The sequence below is a fragment of the Cryptosporidium muris genome, genomic scaffold (assembly GCF_000006515.1).
Source record: "Cryptosporidium muris RN66 scf_1106632373431 genomic scaffold, whole genome shotgun sequence".
Classification (NCBI taxonomy): domain Eukaryota; phylum Apicomplexa; class Conoidasida; order Eucoccidiorida; family Cryptosporidiidae; genus Cryptosporidium; species Cryptosporidium muris.
Window position 1 is genome coordinate 500,835 of NW_002196573.1, and position 16,588 is coordinate 517,422.

The following is a 16,588-nucleotide window of genomic DNA, read 5'->3' on the forward strand; positions in this document are numbered from 1 at the left end:
TCTTTGTTGGGATATATACGAATGTGTTATGTAGTTTATCAATAAGTAAAGGACCTTTAGGTTTTCCAAAGATTACTATAATAAACCAAAAACTCCATAAAAAGCACAAGATTATTGTAATCAAGTTAAGAAGCATATTGATTGTTGATATAGGAGAATTTTATATTGCATCTCAGACCCCTATTTGACTAAACTAGCGAGGGTTTAATTATGTTGCGGTAAAGACTACAGTACCTGTTTGCTGTAATGACTTATTTTAAAGATATATATCTTGTAAATGAAGCTTTTGTCGGATTTATTTATAGTTTTATTCAATTTCTAACATGTCTAGTTGTGTATCTATTGAACTTTCAAATTCATCATCTGTCTCTGCATCAAAATTACTTATCTTGTTCCATTCCTTTAAGCTAAAATCTACATGTTGAATAGAACTAATAGCAGCTGCTCTTTCAGCCCTAAGCTGAATTATTTGAGAAACTTCTTTAAAAAAAACACAACGATCTTTAGAGAATATTTTAGCCCAAAAGTCATTTAACTTATGTTGTTCAGATCCCATCCAACCACAAATTTCGTAATATGGTGATGCTATAAATCTACGGCGAGTAACAGTAGTCCAATTATAAGAAGGAACATCTGTTATTATTGCAAAACAACCAATTAGTTGAATACCTATATTATATAAATTTTCAAGTTCATACTCAGACACTTCAACACCATTTGCCATATTTGTAAGCACAGCTTGACAACTCCGCTTAAATAGATCATTGAAGAAATTGAGAAACTGACTCAGTGCACTCTCTATAGCCTCATATAGTGTTATAGATTTTTTTATATTTTTAGATTTAGAATCACTTGTAGTACTTATATTTTTTTGCATAATATGTCTTAAGTATAAAGGAATTGATAGTGAAAGTATAAGTTTCAATTCTTCCAGTAATTTTGTAATTGAATCTGTAGATAGTGATAAATTATCAATTTCTTCAGTTATTGTATTCCAATTTATAAGTAATTTTCTTAATATTAATTCATAAGTTGGACAGATTAACTCTAGTATATTCTGTATTACTTTTATATCATTTCCATTACTATATATTGGAAAGTTTACCTGTTGTAAAAGAATTGAAGTAATACCATTTATAATATATTTCGTATCATCTGTACAAGTTAGTATTTCTATAAATTCCTTGTCAAATTTAGTAGAATTTTTAGGGCTTTCAGCTAGTGACACTTCATTATTCTTTGATGATGTTTCGCAACATCTACTTTGCTCACTTTGCAAAAATCTAATTGAATTTTCATCTCTCTCATCTCCATTGTATACTGTAAATTCTTTAGTATCACTTTTATCATTTGATTTATCTGTTGATATCAGATTATTATTAATGCAAAGATACTCTCTATCATTGCATTTTAGAATATTCAAAGAGCTCTCATTAATTGAATTTTCCGAACTGCCTGTTATAACTCTCTTAACAAAACAAGAATTGTTTGAGTTGTTTGATTCTAAAGTTTTGGTTGAACGTGGAATCATCTGCATCAACTGTGCAATTATTAATTTTAATTTATCAAATGTGATTTGCCAGCTTGTAAACATGAGCATATTAATGAAAATTTGCACATTAGACATCTCTGACAGTACAAAAGATGTCTGTTTATCTTTTAATAAGAAATTATCTGAAGATATTGTACCTTGAATACAATTTAAAGCTTTGCATAAAATATTTAAACCATTGTTTTCGTTAAAAGTGGGAACAAGCCTCTGAATCAATGGAATAGATTTTACTATCATCATATCTTCTTTAGTTCTACATAATTTTTGTATTTTTCTATATCTTTCACAGTTTGAACATGGGCAGCGAGTGATTACTGATCCTCCATACTGAGACAAAAGTAGTTTTTGTATTCCAATATGATAAATTGAAGGAACAATATGATATTGAAGTGCTGGACTTGTTCCAATAATTGGAATAAAAGAAATTATTCTATATAAAACATTTAAACATTGTATATATACTTTTAAAACCTCATAATTCCCCTCTTTTATATCTAGCATTTTTGCAGATATTTCAAAAATACTAGATATCATATGATTAACTGAAAAGCTAAGAGTGTCCCAAGTAGATTGATCAATCAAAACTTCCAGTGTGTTAGGCGTTATTCTATGAGGTGGAAATCCTCGAATAGCAATATCAATATTTTTCAAAGTTATTAACAGTAAGGAAGGAGATTCTGAAAAATTTTTAGATTTGTCTTCTATGATAGATATCAAGTATGTAAAGTGAGATTTAAGAAATAAGCCCATATAAGTTAATTCATGAGATTTCCAATGTATATCAATGTAATACCTATGTCTTTCTGTAAGAAAATAAATAAGCATTGATATCTCCCCAATTTCCTCATCATATGACTGAATCTGCAAAGATGATAGTAAAGAAAATTGTTCTATTATTAAATTTAAAGATCCTAAATCTTGTTCATCATCAGTACCTTTGCTCATCAAACCTCTTACTGTCAATAACTCACAACAGCATTCAAATATACCACTATAAAAAAATTCTTCTATTAGCTCAAAATCATTGCATAAAGTCAACAAAGGTTGACTTACTACATTGAATGCTTCTTTCCATTGCTTGTTTTTCATAAAAGAATTGCAGCATTCAGCTACAGTTACCATATGATCATATCTCGGACCTCGACATTGTTTTTCGTAAACTCCTGGCATTTCTAAATTACTTTTAACAATCTTTTTAAAATATTAAAATGGGGGGGGGGGAACTATATCACGAAAATTTTACGAAATAAAAGTATTATGTTACTGAGAGATTGTGCTTGCCAGTATGCACAAAATGCGCATAACAAACTTTCTAGTATCATCTATGTATAATACTTAAATATTTTTCATATGGCTAATGATACCTGGACGGAACTTAAGAGACATCGCGGTAAGCTGATGTAGCTTGAATAATGCTTTCAAGAAATTATTCTGTGAACTTTAGGGAATAAATAGGACTATTATATTATGAATAGTACGTCAAAAAACATTAATTATGATGGAAATAGATTAAGTGGTTGTGAATACAGCATTTGAGACTCTCCTTTAATAGTAAGGAGTTGCAGACAACTAGTTTATATTGGAAAATATATTTAATATGCAATCTAGAAACAATTATATAGGATGTTTTGATGCTTTCGTGATATCAGGGATTAATTCAGATAGCTTTGTAAAGCTTGTCGAGTCGATAGATTTATCTTACACAGATGATGTTACTAGGAGGAGTTTAATAATGAGCATTTGGCCTACTAGTGTAATACATAGCTATACAAAATATGAACATTTCGGGGTAAAAGTAAATGAGGTAACAGAAGACTCCTCTACAATTAAAAATATAGATATTTTAAAACATCACATAAAGGATTGTGTAACATTTTGTTTTACAAATGGTGGTGCAAGAGTGCTACACCCTAAAAATAATGAATATCCCTCAACTCAATTTCATACGTTTGTATTGACTGGATATAAAGGAGAAAGGCGTTTTGGGGGCACCTTAGTTATTTGGGAGCGACTTAATAAATACATTACATTAGTAGATGGCCTTCAGAATATTCAAAGCCTCCCAGATTGGTTTGATTATAACGAATATTCTAACTATTATGTTCCATTATCTATTTGTCTATTATCATCTGCGCCCATATTCAGCACTATTTATAATGTCTTAAAATATAAATTTTTGAATACTTGGGTTGATATTAGGGAAATTTTTAAAACTAATTATACTAGAAATAACAATATGAAGTATTTTCTAAAGGAATGGTCGTATTTAGGGATTCAAGCTATAGCAAATATTAAGGAAGAGTTATTGTTTCATTCTATACTACCTCCAAAAGGTGTTTATCATGTAAACTGGGAACTATCTAAATCAGTCGTTCACTTATTATTTCAGCCACCACCTAATAGTCAATTACCATTATGTCAGGTCCCTGTTTTGTCTTTGTTTAACTTTATGACAGTTAATTCTATGCTCAGCTTGTATATAGCTTTGATTAAAGAAATGAGTGTTATATTTTTATCAAGATCTCCTTGTTTACTCTCAATAGTATGTGAATCATTTAGATGCTTACTATTTCCTCTTGATATATGCATGATATATATTCCTTTGCTCCCATTTCATATGGTTGAACTATCGGCTAGTCCAACTCCATTCCTAATTGGTTTGCTAATTCCAGATGAACTGGAAGATCACTTAACTTTAATTTATGAAACTTTGAATGAATACTGTCCAAATGCAAATATATATAATTTGGATTTGTATGATGGGGTTAGTCCTTGTCATGTTATGACCGTATCACAGACTTTAATAAAATACTTTTCTAATAGTGACGTTCATTCTACAAGCACTCTAAATCATCCAAATAACGCTGATGATGCGAATTTTTCAATCCATCTTCATCCTGCAAATCTAAATATTAACAACTATAATGCTTTAAATGATTCTAACCATCTTCAGACAGGTCAAAATTTTCAAATAGTAACTTCTTCATCTAATATAAGTAGTCATAACCAGGCTATACTTGAAATACCATCTAGGCTTAGGAAAAAGATTGAGTCTCGTCTGATTGTAATATTGGACGAGTACAAGCTTAATTACTTGCTTATAAATTCAACAAAAAGGTCACTTGGTGATAAGACTATATCTACTCCTTCAATAAATGAGAAGTTTTCTTTCTGTACATCAAGTACATCTATAGTATATGAAACTGATAAGATGAATATATCAGATAATAATAATTCAAATGATTACATATCTATAGATTTACTAGGAAAATTGGAAATAAACTCAAACAATAATTCTAAAGTTGCGATTACTTCAAACATGCCTACAAAACCAGTATCAGCCAGGACTCATAGGAATTGTAAAGCTTCTACTGAGTCTAATGTAATGCAATTTGCCAGCTTAGAGAAAACTATAGATAAAACAACAGTGGGCAAAGAAATGAATTCTTATTTTGAAATTTCAAAATTACAATTAAACTATCTGGAGAATAATGTTACATCACAAGAGTTCCTTAAGGATAATTTAAATTGCACCACTTTAGAGAATAAATATCCAAAGACATATCCATCATCTCCTATTTCAAAGCATTATAGATGTGAATATGATTACCTTCCATATGATTTAAATACTAAACTGAGATTTGGATTTCCATTTGTAGATCTAGAAACACGACCAAACTCACCCAGTAAAGTGGAAGAATGCCAGAATTTGTCAAATACAAGATTTAATGAGTTTAATGAGACAATATATTGGACTATTACACCGAAGGAATTTGATATTGTTGGGGAGAATCACATTTTAGATAATTATGCACATTTATGGACTTTTAATATTGACAAACAAAGTGAAAAATTAAGTGAGGGTGATATGGACTTAAATATTCCTTGTATTCCAATAGAAGAAGAATTAGATGATCCTAAAAGGAAGATATATTTACAAATTCAAAATAAATTTAGAAAGTCCTTTTTGGAGTTTTTTTTCATAATTTTTAGAGGAATTATATTCCAAGACTTTAAAAGTCCATTTGACTCTACAATATTTAGAAATAACCTATTACATGAAGTCCATGAATCTTTAAAGCCATTATTATTGAGTGTTCTAGAGACACAGGCATTTAGTGACCTTCTAGGTGCTCTATCTACGTCAGTGTATCCTGAAGGATCTCATAATTGTGTCGAAAAACTTTACAGAATGATGTTACTAAGAGAAATGGTTCTCGACAGGAAGAACAAGTCCAAATTATTACCTCTAAGCAAAACATATCCTACACCTTTTCTTTCTAGTAAATTGTGGTATCATAATAAAGATAAAGTTATTTGGATAAAATATAAAAAATTAGGTAATAAAAAAGATCAATCTAAAGTAGACCTCAGCATTGATAATGAATCTTTACCTGAGAGCTTATCTACTGAAGAGTCGTTGAAATGTACTTTTAGTAATGAAATGAATTCTTTAAGTCAGTCTTTTTTTGGTAATATAGAAGATATAGAACTTAATTATGGTCTACCAACTTATTCTATATATCTCAGTAATATAAAAAGTATTTTCGTCTTGGAAATTCCTTCAATAATACCCTTTATTAAAGCTACTTTCCCAAGTATAATATTCAGTGAATCTTTGCAATCTTCAAAGATATCTTCTACTGATGAAGTCTTTGTGATTGATAAAAGTGTCTCTAATGATATTTACAATGTTGATCAAGATGATACATTTACTAAAGGACTGAGTATTATGGAACAACATAAATATAGTCAGGTAATTCTAATACGTCAATACTGGGGACATATTTGGAAATTTATAGATAAACTTTTTTCCTGTATGCAGTCAAACAATATGGCAGATGGAAGTGAACAGTTATATAAATTAAGTTGTACCTCTGTTTTTACTTCAATAGTAGGATTAAGTACAAGTATAAAGTTGAAAGTCTTGTGGATAATGTTAGTATTAATTCAACTTGAAAATTTGAAAAGTGATTCTGTTTTAGAAGGTATGGCATATTTAGAAATTTTACTGTCTGTTTTTTCTGACATTATTTATCAATTTAAGTCTAGTACAAAAGTATTGAAGAGTGATATATCTTCTTTTGTTATTAAAATACTACGGCCTATTGTATACCTGTATAATAAAAATCAACCATTATATATTTCTTACATTTGTTTACGCCTAATTAGATGGTTGCACACTAATACAAGTGATTTATATACTTCTTTGGAACCTTTGAATAATTCCAACAAATCTCTGAATATTTCTAATCAGAATGATTATACTAATTCATATACTTTTTATGATCCTGAGGAACAATCTCTTTTCCCAGAAGAAAAGAATCAATGGAGTGAAATTTTTGGATTAGATGATTTCGAAGTACTTGAATATATATACTATAAAGCTGTAAATGCTACTGACAGCATAAATATAGATAGCTCAAAAACGAAAATAAATCAAAGGGATTTTGATTTATTTTTATCTCTTTTTATCCTAAAGCCTTCTTTAAATAACAAAAGAAGTAAGAAGCGTTCACCTGAGAACTCAGTTACTTACAAACTAGCACTGAACAAGCACACACTAAATATAGATGATAAGACAATTAACATTCAAATTATGAGAGCTAAGAATATAATTTCAACCTTTATATTTATGCAGTGTAATTGGCATGTTTTGAATAGGAAACCAATAAAAGTTAGGTATAAGAAGAGAATTCTATTAAGTGGGATGCCTGTAGTTATTTTACAAACTAATTATGAACAAGTAACTACACTGCATGAGGATTCTTTATCCAAAAAAGAGTTTAATAACACTATTAGGGAGAATTTTACAGGACAAGGGAAATTAGATAATGATATAGAAGACTGTGAAGAGCATATGAGTAATTTTTGCATAAATAACTACAGTACTTATATAGAGAGCTCTAAAGAGCCCTCAATAAAACATATAGATTGTAACTACTTCGATATTCCCTTGTATTCAAGTAGTTCAATTATACTTCAACCAATGGTTATTTGTAAATCTTGTCTGGATGAAGATTTTAGCAATGAGTTTAGCGAAATATATAGTTTTGTACTCAAATATAAATTTCTTTGCAAATTTATATTTACTGAAGAATATACTTCCCTTAACCAGGTAATTGATGAACAAACTCTTGTATGTTGTCCTATTCATAAAAATGAAGCTCAAATGCTCCCTTTTTTACTAATGAAGGAACATAAAAGCGAAGGCAGCAATACTAGTACTGGATATCAAGATGATAAAATTTTACTTAATTTAATCCTACCAAGTACTCTTTTCAGTATTTACTTGAATAGCTCTATATTTAAGACAAAAAGAGTGTCAAGTCTTTTGACAAGACAAAATATTGATACAAGTGGAAATAATAGTAAACAAGTATGTTGTGGATACTCTATTGTGAGTAGCTACAATTTTACTTTATACTGTAATACTTTATTTTACTTTCGTCTATGTAATTTGTATATAGATCCATTTATTCCTACAGATGATGATTTCTCAGAAATCCTTTTCTTTTCAGCTTTTAAGGATCTTTATAATAGTAGAAATATAAAGGATGCTGAGGTGCAAGTGAATTATTCCACTAATATTGGACATATTGAAGTTGAGTATGCGCATAATCATGACTATAATATAGAAGATATATATATTAAAACTGATCATCAATTTCCAAGTTCAACTAAACTAGGAAATGATATCTCAACTCCTGAAAATATTTATATTCAAGATCATTTTAATGTGAAGAGTAATTATTTATACAATCAGGATTCTAAATCTAAACAGATATATAACATTTCCACTATGAGAAAGTTGGAAAGATCAAATTTCGAGGTCCATATCTTTAATGAAAACTTGGAATACAAATTCTTAGAAGATAATAAATTCTTTGAAACCACCATCAAAGATTTTTTTCAAAAGTTTGATATTATTGAATTATTTCGTATATATCAAATCAAATGTCTTTTAATTGAAGATATTCTTTCTAGAGAACTAAATATCTATACAAATACTGACTATAGCTCATATACATGCAGGAGTGAAAGTAATACTTTACAAGGCTTTCTAAATGATCATAGTGAATGCTATATAACTTTAGAAGAATTTACGAGCATATATACTGATAGCTCCAATATAACTCTTAAAGAGTTAACAAGTATTAATCCAGAACAAGGTATAATAAAAAATAAGCCTATTTATGATTATAAAATATTCAATAATATAACATATAAGAGTGAAGTAGAACGAAGAAAATCAATATAGTTTAATTTTATAATAAAATAGGTCTTGAATTATCTACATCTTAACTTTTACTAAAAAAACTTTATAAAAGAAATCTTTAAAACTTAATTTCTAAGTTGATGAAATAGTTCTTATATGTTCTTTTGATAAATTTGAAAGCTATTCCTTAGGATTTTTTGCATATAAAGTTAACTTCATAATATTAAGTTTCACCTGAATGTTCAATATTTTATAAACCTTTCTAAATACTAATGATATATCTTCAGTCTTGCCAATACTTTTGGTTCTCAATAATGCTTTAGGAATTTCCTTGGAATTTTCTAAACCACCTAGTATATTTGTGTCTATTTTGATTAAAAAGTTTCTTATTTTCAGTTGCTTCATTATTATGCACATTAAACTCATCTTTCAAATGCAATATTTGGTGCATTTCACGGTATAGAGATCTTAGCTCCTGGTCGAGCTGACCAAGAGTCCATCTTTGAGAAGGGTTGAAATTCAAACAACCCCATAAAAGTCGCTGAACCCTAGAAGACCATCCATGTGAATCATCTACAAATATTCCCTTATTTGGGATAATATCTAATACTGAACAATTTCTCCTTCCAGTTAAACAATTTATTATATATTTTTCATTAACGCGACCTAAATTAGGAACTATATCGCCACAGGCATTCCATTCACACATGCAATCAATAGCATGAATATCATCATTATCACAAGCTTCCAATATATCTTTACCACCAAGTAGTTTAGAAAGTGCAATTCCAAGGCAAAATACAATAGAAGGTATTCCCATCTTTATAGAAAAGTGCAATTTTTCTACAACACTTTTAAAAGTTGAATAATCTTTCTCAAGATCATCACAATTTTCCAATTCCTTTGTTTGTTTTGATAAGCTTGTAAATTTATCTATTATTCCCTTCCACTCCATACTCATTGTACTTATACCTGAAATCTTCGTAATTTTCAAATCTCCTGAAAATATTAAAGAGCACCATCTATTTGATATCCTCTCATATAGACTTGAATATATTGAAGTATCATCAAATTTGCTATATATATTACTCTCATGAGTAACTTTTTCAATTTTTAATTGTTCATAATGCAAATTAGTATGCATTACCTTCTCGAATAAACTTTTTAAATAAAAAGAAATAGCTAGTTCAGGACTTATATATTTATTATCAACAGAAAAATCGTTAATTGGGTGTGCATCATCTATTTTGTAGCCAAATAGATCTTCATTATCTCCATTAATTTGAAACCAAATATTGTCTCCTTTTACAAATTCCCCTATATTACTAAATATAACATTCTTAACATTTAATATTCCAGTATCTGAAGATCTCTCAAAATTTATCAAAATACATTCTGGTGAGAAATATAGTGGAAGATATCCAAGGTTAATGACACTTCGAAAAGCGGATACCAGCTTAACAGCGATATCCATTAAGGTTAGAGGATGAGTATAAATTTGACTATATGAACTTTTATGTTGATCATAACCTAATACTAGGCTTAATCTACGACTTGAGCATAGGCTTGCAGCAATAATATGTACTGTTACGTTATTGTACTCAATATTAGTACCCTTGCTATACCAATAGTATTTTAGAAAAGGTAAATTTTTCGAATTAGATATTTTCTCGGATGCTGTATCACTTATTTGAATTGTATGATTTATATTGCTAGTGTAATCATCATAAATTTCACTATTTGTAATTTCCATTGTACTATCCACTTTATTCATTTCTCTAAATATCAACCCAAGTGAATTTAAAATATCTATTTCTCTATATATCATCTTTATAGGAGTCACTCTGCCTAATATATTGATCTCTTCAAGATCATTTCTTTTTGAAACGGCTATTTTTGTTAAAAATGGATCAGATGTATATTTTAATTTTATTGAAGATAAAACTGCTTGTATTCCACTTTGAGGATTTAAATCAAATTTACCAGTAATCCTGCATTCTCTAGCTTCCCAACACTCAAGAGATGTATTTCTAAAATAACAGTTATCAAAGGAGTTCAATCTCGTAAGTAAAATTATGTAACTAGATGGAATTGCATCAACTCTCAGTAGCTGTGCATCAGGGTATAAATCCCTAGAATTTTTTAATGCTTGAGCTTCAATTTCATCCTTTAATCTAACTCCTTCTAGCATTATTTTTCAGCTTGACATTTTACCACCATAAGCTGTTTACCTCATAATACACGCTGCAGCGGTCAAGATCTATAGAAGTGCAACACTCGAAAAAAAAGATGGTTACCTTGTAGAATAGGATTTCTCTTATCCTATATTATTTATATTTCCATTTCCTAACAAAAATTTAGATAAAAAGGTTATTAATGGCCATTCTAAACAGGATTTATTTAATTTATTGTGTAGAACAAATCCATTTAATAGATCAATCGTCAGTATAAAAAAGTTTGGATCTAATATACCCTCAGAATCTCCTCTAGTCAAAACTAAATTATTTGATGAACAAAAGAATTTTATATCTTTGCTTTCATTTAAAATACTATAAATATCAATAAATATCAGTACTTCACATGCAGGCCTAATACCACATACTTTAGTGCATTTATAACCTTTTAAATAGCTAACTAATAAGTCAATATTTGTATATTCGTTATTTGTCATCTTAATTTCAAAGTCTGGTCTAGATGGTTCTATTTCAAGTTTACTCAGAGGAATAAAGTGAATATGTTGACGGTTACCTATTCTCTTTAATCCACTATTAAATATCAATTCCCAATTTTTGATATATGTACCATGAACAATTATTCTATCCTGGAAAGATTTTAATTGTGAAATTAGTATTGGACTTAATAAGAGATCATCTTGGATGAAATTTAAGGAATGTCCCTGGTTTGCTCTAATATATAAAATATCTCCAATTTTACATACAGAATATCGTTGCTTACAATCATCTTTGACTATTTGTAAAATATCTTCTAGTTCTAAGCCTTTAATAAACCTTAAAATATCTTTAATATCGACATATCCATCAGGACGAAATATTAGGTTGGTAATTTTCGGGTCCCCGTGCCTAAGAAGCCAACTTAGTCGTCTAGATATCCAAGGCCCCCTATTTGACATCTATAATTATACAACCATTAATTTCTAAATAATCTAAATAAGTTGAATTAAACATTCCTTAAGCTAATAGTCTGATATAAAGGGTGCATTATATATAATTTAAGTAGGTAAATTCGGCGCCACGTAGTGCTTGAAATGAGAATATTGAAAATTATGTATAAGTGATCCATATATTATTCTTAACTAAATGTATTAAGAAACAACAGCTCGTATACTTCTCTTGTATAGATAATGATGACTCATAATGAAAAGACTTGCTAAGTCTTTTTTTTAGAAAAATATTGAGAAAATTTTAACAGGCGGTACACTATTAAGACAGTTCATTAGGTAAAATTTAACGGTAACTCACTGGACAAAAAAAAGTCGAATAAAGCTTATGCGGGATCTCTAAGCTATGATGTCCACACAAAGTAACTAGGGCACTATAGATTCAAAAAGTCCAGATATTTTACATTTTAAAATAGGATCTGATAATAGGGAGTTTTACTAAAGGAAAAGTCTTAATGTCATCAGATAATGACCTCAATGATGGTCCTACTATGCGTCTTTATATAAAAAAACGCAATGGGAAGCACTTAGCAGTAATAGACATTCCAAAACAAGCCACTGTATCTGATTTGAAGTGGCAATTTTATAATGACTTTCACTATTATCCTGAAAGGCAGTGGTTTAATATAGATAGTCCTCATGGTGAAGTTCTGAAGGAAGGTCTACTTTCTTTATATGGAGTAGATAATGGTACGTCTTTATATTTTAAGGACTTGGGCGTTCAAATATCATGGAGGCTTGTTTTTTTTATTGAATACTTGGGACCAATTATTATATTTCCTTTCTTTTACTTCTTTCCTTCCTTGATATATAACGAATTAGCTCCAAAAAAGTGTCTAGCTCAAAAATTAGCTCTAGCGTTAACACTATTTCACTATATTAAAAGAGAAATAGAGACATGTTTTATTCATAGGTTTTCAATTGCTACTATGCCAATTATCAGACTACCTATTAATTGCTTCCATTATTGGATATTATTTGGTATAGGTGTTGGATACTTTGTCTACCACCCTCGTTATATAGCACCTCAATACCCACCTATTGTATTTTATATTTTGACAGCTTTAATGTGTATCTTTGAATTTCTTAATTTTAATTCGCACTTGGTTCTAAGAAAACTTAGGGACCGTGGGACAAAGAAACGTGGTACTCCTCATGGCTGGGGATTTAATTATATTTCATGTGCAAACTACTTCTGGGAAACTTTGGCATGGGTATCTTTTTGTTTTATTGTAAATTGTGCAACTTGTTGGTTTTATACAATGGTCGCATTTGGACAAATGACACAATGGGCTTTAAAGAAACATAGGAATTATCAACGTGAATTCCCAGATTATCCAAAAACTCGGAAGGCTATTATTCCATTCATTTTATAAATTACTTTGGAAAATAATAATATACATACTTATTTTACTAAATACTAGCTACAGTCATATAAACTCGGATTAATAGCTGTTAAACTTACTATAGGACCCAGTTTACCAGATTAATGAAATTTCATTGTGAACACAAGCATACCTCCTAAAAAAATTAGAAGTTGCACTACTAAGAAGTGATCTAGTCTCATAATGTATGTCTAACTTTTATTTAAAATCATCAAGTTCCGAATTACTTGAATTATATATAGATTTGTATATCTTTAATATTAGAGTATCTAAACACCTTCAACCACTTAGCTTGAAGATGGCTGAATTGTTTGCAGCAATTGCTCCTCAGATAAGAATATCAGGAAGTCTTCACTTCCAGGTGGAGATTTAGGTGATAAATTTCTAGTAGAACTCATTGAATCTGTTGGGGAAAGTTGAATATCATGTGTGTCACTTTCCACTAGTAAATGCCTGATATTATGTCTTTGCTCTGGATCTAGTGACACTTTTTTATCAGACACTTTGACTCCAGAATATTTCTTAGGCATCAAAGGGTCTATTCGTGCAGTTCTTGGTAGTAGTTCAGTATTATGTCTTACTACTATCCTATTGATGTATCTTTCTTCAAATCCCCCAGAGTATTCCACCTGCTGAGGACTGCTATCTACACAGCTTTTCTTGGCTGCATAAGAGTTCATCTACTTCTTATAGCCAAGCCAGCTTCCTAGTATTTAAGAACTTTCCACTTTTTCTTTGTTAAAAGCACATAAAAGGTACACAGTATAGTCTGCAAGAGCTATTGTTAGCGCCTAAACATCTCTTCTACGATATATTACCGCTTTAGGGCGGTAAGATGGAAGGTGCAAAAGTTTTTAGTTTGATACTCTAGAATAAAAGTGGTTGGATAATAGAGTCAAAGACCAGGTACTTTATATAGTTAATATATTTTGCGTTACATTGAAGTTTTATGTTTATCAAAATATAACATAAAATTTCGTGTTGTACCAATGTTTTAATTTTATTGGGCTTTTTTCAGATATGCCTGACCTTCATGAATTTTATATGAAAAGTGAGCCCAGTATAAATTCAAATCCTTGTGATAGAATAATGTTTGTTTTTGGTGAACCTGTTATAGGTTTTAGACCCCAAGAATTTGAAATTCTACCTAAAATAGGGATTTTAGAAGGAACTATTCAAAAATGGCTTTCACTATTTAGTGGGATTGGCAAATCTGAAGTCTTCAAAAAGCTAAATATCAATAATAATTCAGCACAAGGAATAATTAGTAGAAGTATAATTATTTTTGAAAGGACTGTAAGGTTACCATTGAAATATTCCAACATGCCTAATTCAATTATTTCAACAACTGATCCTAATATCTTATATTGCATAGCAATGTGTTTTCCATCTACTCCTCTAAGCAAGTCATTAACATTAAGTAATAATAAAAAATTGGAAATATGTTTGGATAATATTGAAAAATTCAAAAGATGTGAAGAAATGAAATTGTATAAAATCACATCAAGTAACACGAAAAGTTCAGTAGTTAGTGAAAGAAGAATTACAGCCTTTTCAAAAAGAGTCGGTAGAGAGTATTCAATATTTCAGAAATTTAATGAAGGAATTATATTGGATCGAAATGCAATATTTGACGCAACTCCTGAAGTTTTAGCACAGCATATTGCTAGACGTCTTCGTGGATGTACCGTGTTAGACGCATGTTGTGGAGTTGGAGGAAATACTATTCCATTATCTCAGCACTGTGAATTAGTTGTATCTGTGGAGTTGGTACATGAAAGACTTGAGATAGTCAAACATAATGCAACTATATATGGTCTATATGGAAAATCAAAGGGAAGTGTAAAGATAGACGACTTAGACATTGTTAGAGAAGAAGGATCTCCTAATTTATCTTGCCATACAAGATATAAATTACCTGATTCAGATAACCTTTATACTTTTTACGATACACAAAGCAATATTGTATTTATTTGTGGTGATATTTTGGAGTTTTGTAGATGGTATAGGAGCAAGCAGATGAAAAAGGCAAATTTCGATGAGAAATGTGTGATTAATAATGGAAATATTCAATATTGTAAAAAACGGAGGAGATATATAGAAGGGGAGGATAAAGTAATATATAACAAACTAGAAAATTGCAATGGTTTACCACAAGTTTTCATTGATTTACCAGAATTTGATTGGTGTTTTGCATCACCTCCTTGGGGAGGAAAGAAGTATAGTGAACTTGAAAAATTCAGTTTAAATTATGTAGAAGAGATAAACTATTCAGATTTTTTTATATCGGTCTCTACTATATCTAGAAATCTAGCTCTTTTCTTACCAAGAAATACGGACATAGCTGAATTTTGTGCTTTATTGTCGTTGTTAGACTTTGAAGCTATGGAAATAGAAAATATCATGGACACTCGCTATGAGTATATTGTAGGAATAGTTATATACTGTGTACGCAGTGATATGAAAAGAGACTGGTATTTTTTTGGAATAGGTTTGGATAAGATAACTGAGGCTATTAAGCAACAGGTAAAATTTATTTTTGAAAAATTCTGTGATGATATAGCTCTAATTAAGACCAATATTGCTATTAGCAAGTCTTTTGAAGACATCATCGAGGTATTAATAAAAAGTTATGGAATTAGTATTTCCAAGTATTTTGGGTTACTATATGAGAGACTAAAATATAGTCATTTCGACTATACAAAAAAAACCTTCAAAAGATTAGCGAGATTTACAGTTACAAAAGATTTCAATGGGCTTATTGCTATTAATTTGAGAAAAGATCTACCCCTAATAAATAAAATTTTGGACTGTATACATTTTCATTAAAGTTAGTTTTGGAAGATAAAGAGTTGTTAAAGTTATATTTAGTAATAGTCTAATATTATTAATTATATGAATATTTTCAATAGTAATAATTTCTCTGGAAGATATTTTGGAACTAAGCATGTCTATGAAGCTTGCAATAGCCATTGCATACACCCTAAAGGACTGGCAAAAAATAAATACAGGAATATTTAGAATATCTAATACTCATTGCATCTGGATGATCTAAAATTTTGTTTTTAGAAATGTCTTATTTTCTGTAAACCTATATCTTTACATGCAATTGAAGTAATATATAATTGTGTAATATATCATTGAAAAACCCTTTCAATCAACTACTGGGTATAATCTAACATACCAAGGTCTAATTTAGTTTAGAACTTGATCATATGTCTTATTAATTAGAAATCTATAAGATATATTTATAA

General features: G+C 29.6%; 7 protein-coding genes across 7 annotated transcripts, besides 1 other annotated feature; 3 read left to right on the forward strand and 4 right to left on the reverse strand.

Moving 5' to 3' along the window:
• Positions 1–307: 307 nt before the first annotated feature.
• On the reverse strand, positions 308–2,722 carry CMU_009120 (uncharacterized protein; the record flags this gene model as incomplete). Its single annotated transcript, XM_002140733.1, has 1 exon — positions 308–2,722. One exon carries the CDS (start codon positions 2,720–2,722, stop codon positions 308–310), a length of 2,415 nt encoding a protein of 804 aa, XP_002140769.1.
• Positions 2,723–3,149: 427 nt separating this feature from the next.
• Positions 3,150–8,813, forward strand: CMU_009130 (uncharacterized protein; the record flags this gene model as incomplete). Its single annotated transcript, XM_002140734.1, has 1 exon — positions 3,150–8,813. One exon carries the CDS (start codon positions 3,150–3,152, stop codon positions 8,811–8,813), a length of 5,664 nt encoding a protein of 1,887 aa, XP_002140770.1.
• A 277-nt stretch (positions 8,814–9,090) lies between these two features.
• Positions 9,091–10,962, reverse strand: CMU_009140 (uncharacterized protein; the record flags this gene model as incomplete). Its single annotated transcript, XM_002140735.1, has 1 exon — positions 9,091–10,962. One exon carries the CDS (start codon positions 10,960–10,962, stop codon positions 9,091–9,093), a length of 1,872 nt encoding a protein of 623 aa, XP_002140771.1.
• A 126-nt stretch (positions 10,963–11,088) lies between these two features.
• Positions 11,089–11,901, reverse strand: CMU_009150 (RNA 2'-phosphotransferase, Tpt1 / KptA family protein; the record flags this gene model as incomplete). Its single annotated transcript, XM_002140736.1, has 1 exon — positions 11,089–11,901. The coding sequence occupies one exon, from the start codon at positions 11,899–11,901 to the stop codon at positions 11,089–11,091; it is 813 nt and encodes a 270-aa protein (XP_002140772.1).
• A 503-nt stretch (positions 11,902–12,404) lies between these two features.
• CMU_009160 (3-oxo-5-alpha-steroid 4-dehydrogenase domain-containing protein) lies at positions 12,405–13,325 on the forward strand (the record flags this gene model as incomplete). Its single annotated transcript, XM_002140737.1, has 1 exon — positions 12,405–13,325. The coding sequence occupies one exon, from the start codon at positions 12,405–12,407 to the stop codon at positions 13,323–13,325; it is 921 nt and encodes a 306-aa protein (XP_002140773.1).
• A 296-nt stretch (positions 13,326–13,621) lies between these two features.
• Positions 13,622–14,014, reverse strand: CMU_009170 (uncharacterized protein; the record flags this gene model as incomplete). Its single annotated transcript, XM_002140738.1, has 1 exon — positions 13,622–14,014. One exon carries the CDS (start codon positions 14,012–14,014, stop codon positions 13,622–13,624), a length of 393 nt encoding a protein of 130 aa, XP_002140774.1.
• Positions 14,015–14,354: 340 nt separating this feature from the next.
• CMU_009180 (uncharacterized protein) lies at positions 14,355–16,163 on the forward strand (the record flags this gene model as incomplete). The annotated part of the gene is made up of 1 exon (XM_002140739.1): positions 14,355–16,163. One exon carries the CDS (start codon positions 14,355–14,357, stop codon positions 16,161–16,163), a length of 1,809 nt encoding a protein of 602 aa, XP_002140775.1.
• Positions 16,164–16,213: 50 nt separating this feature from the next.
• Positions 16,214–16,255: a sequence feature (AT_rich).
• Positions 16,256–16,588: the final 333 nt, after the last annotated feature.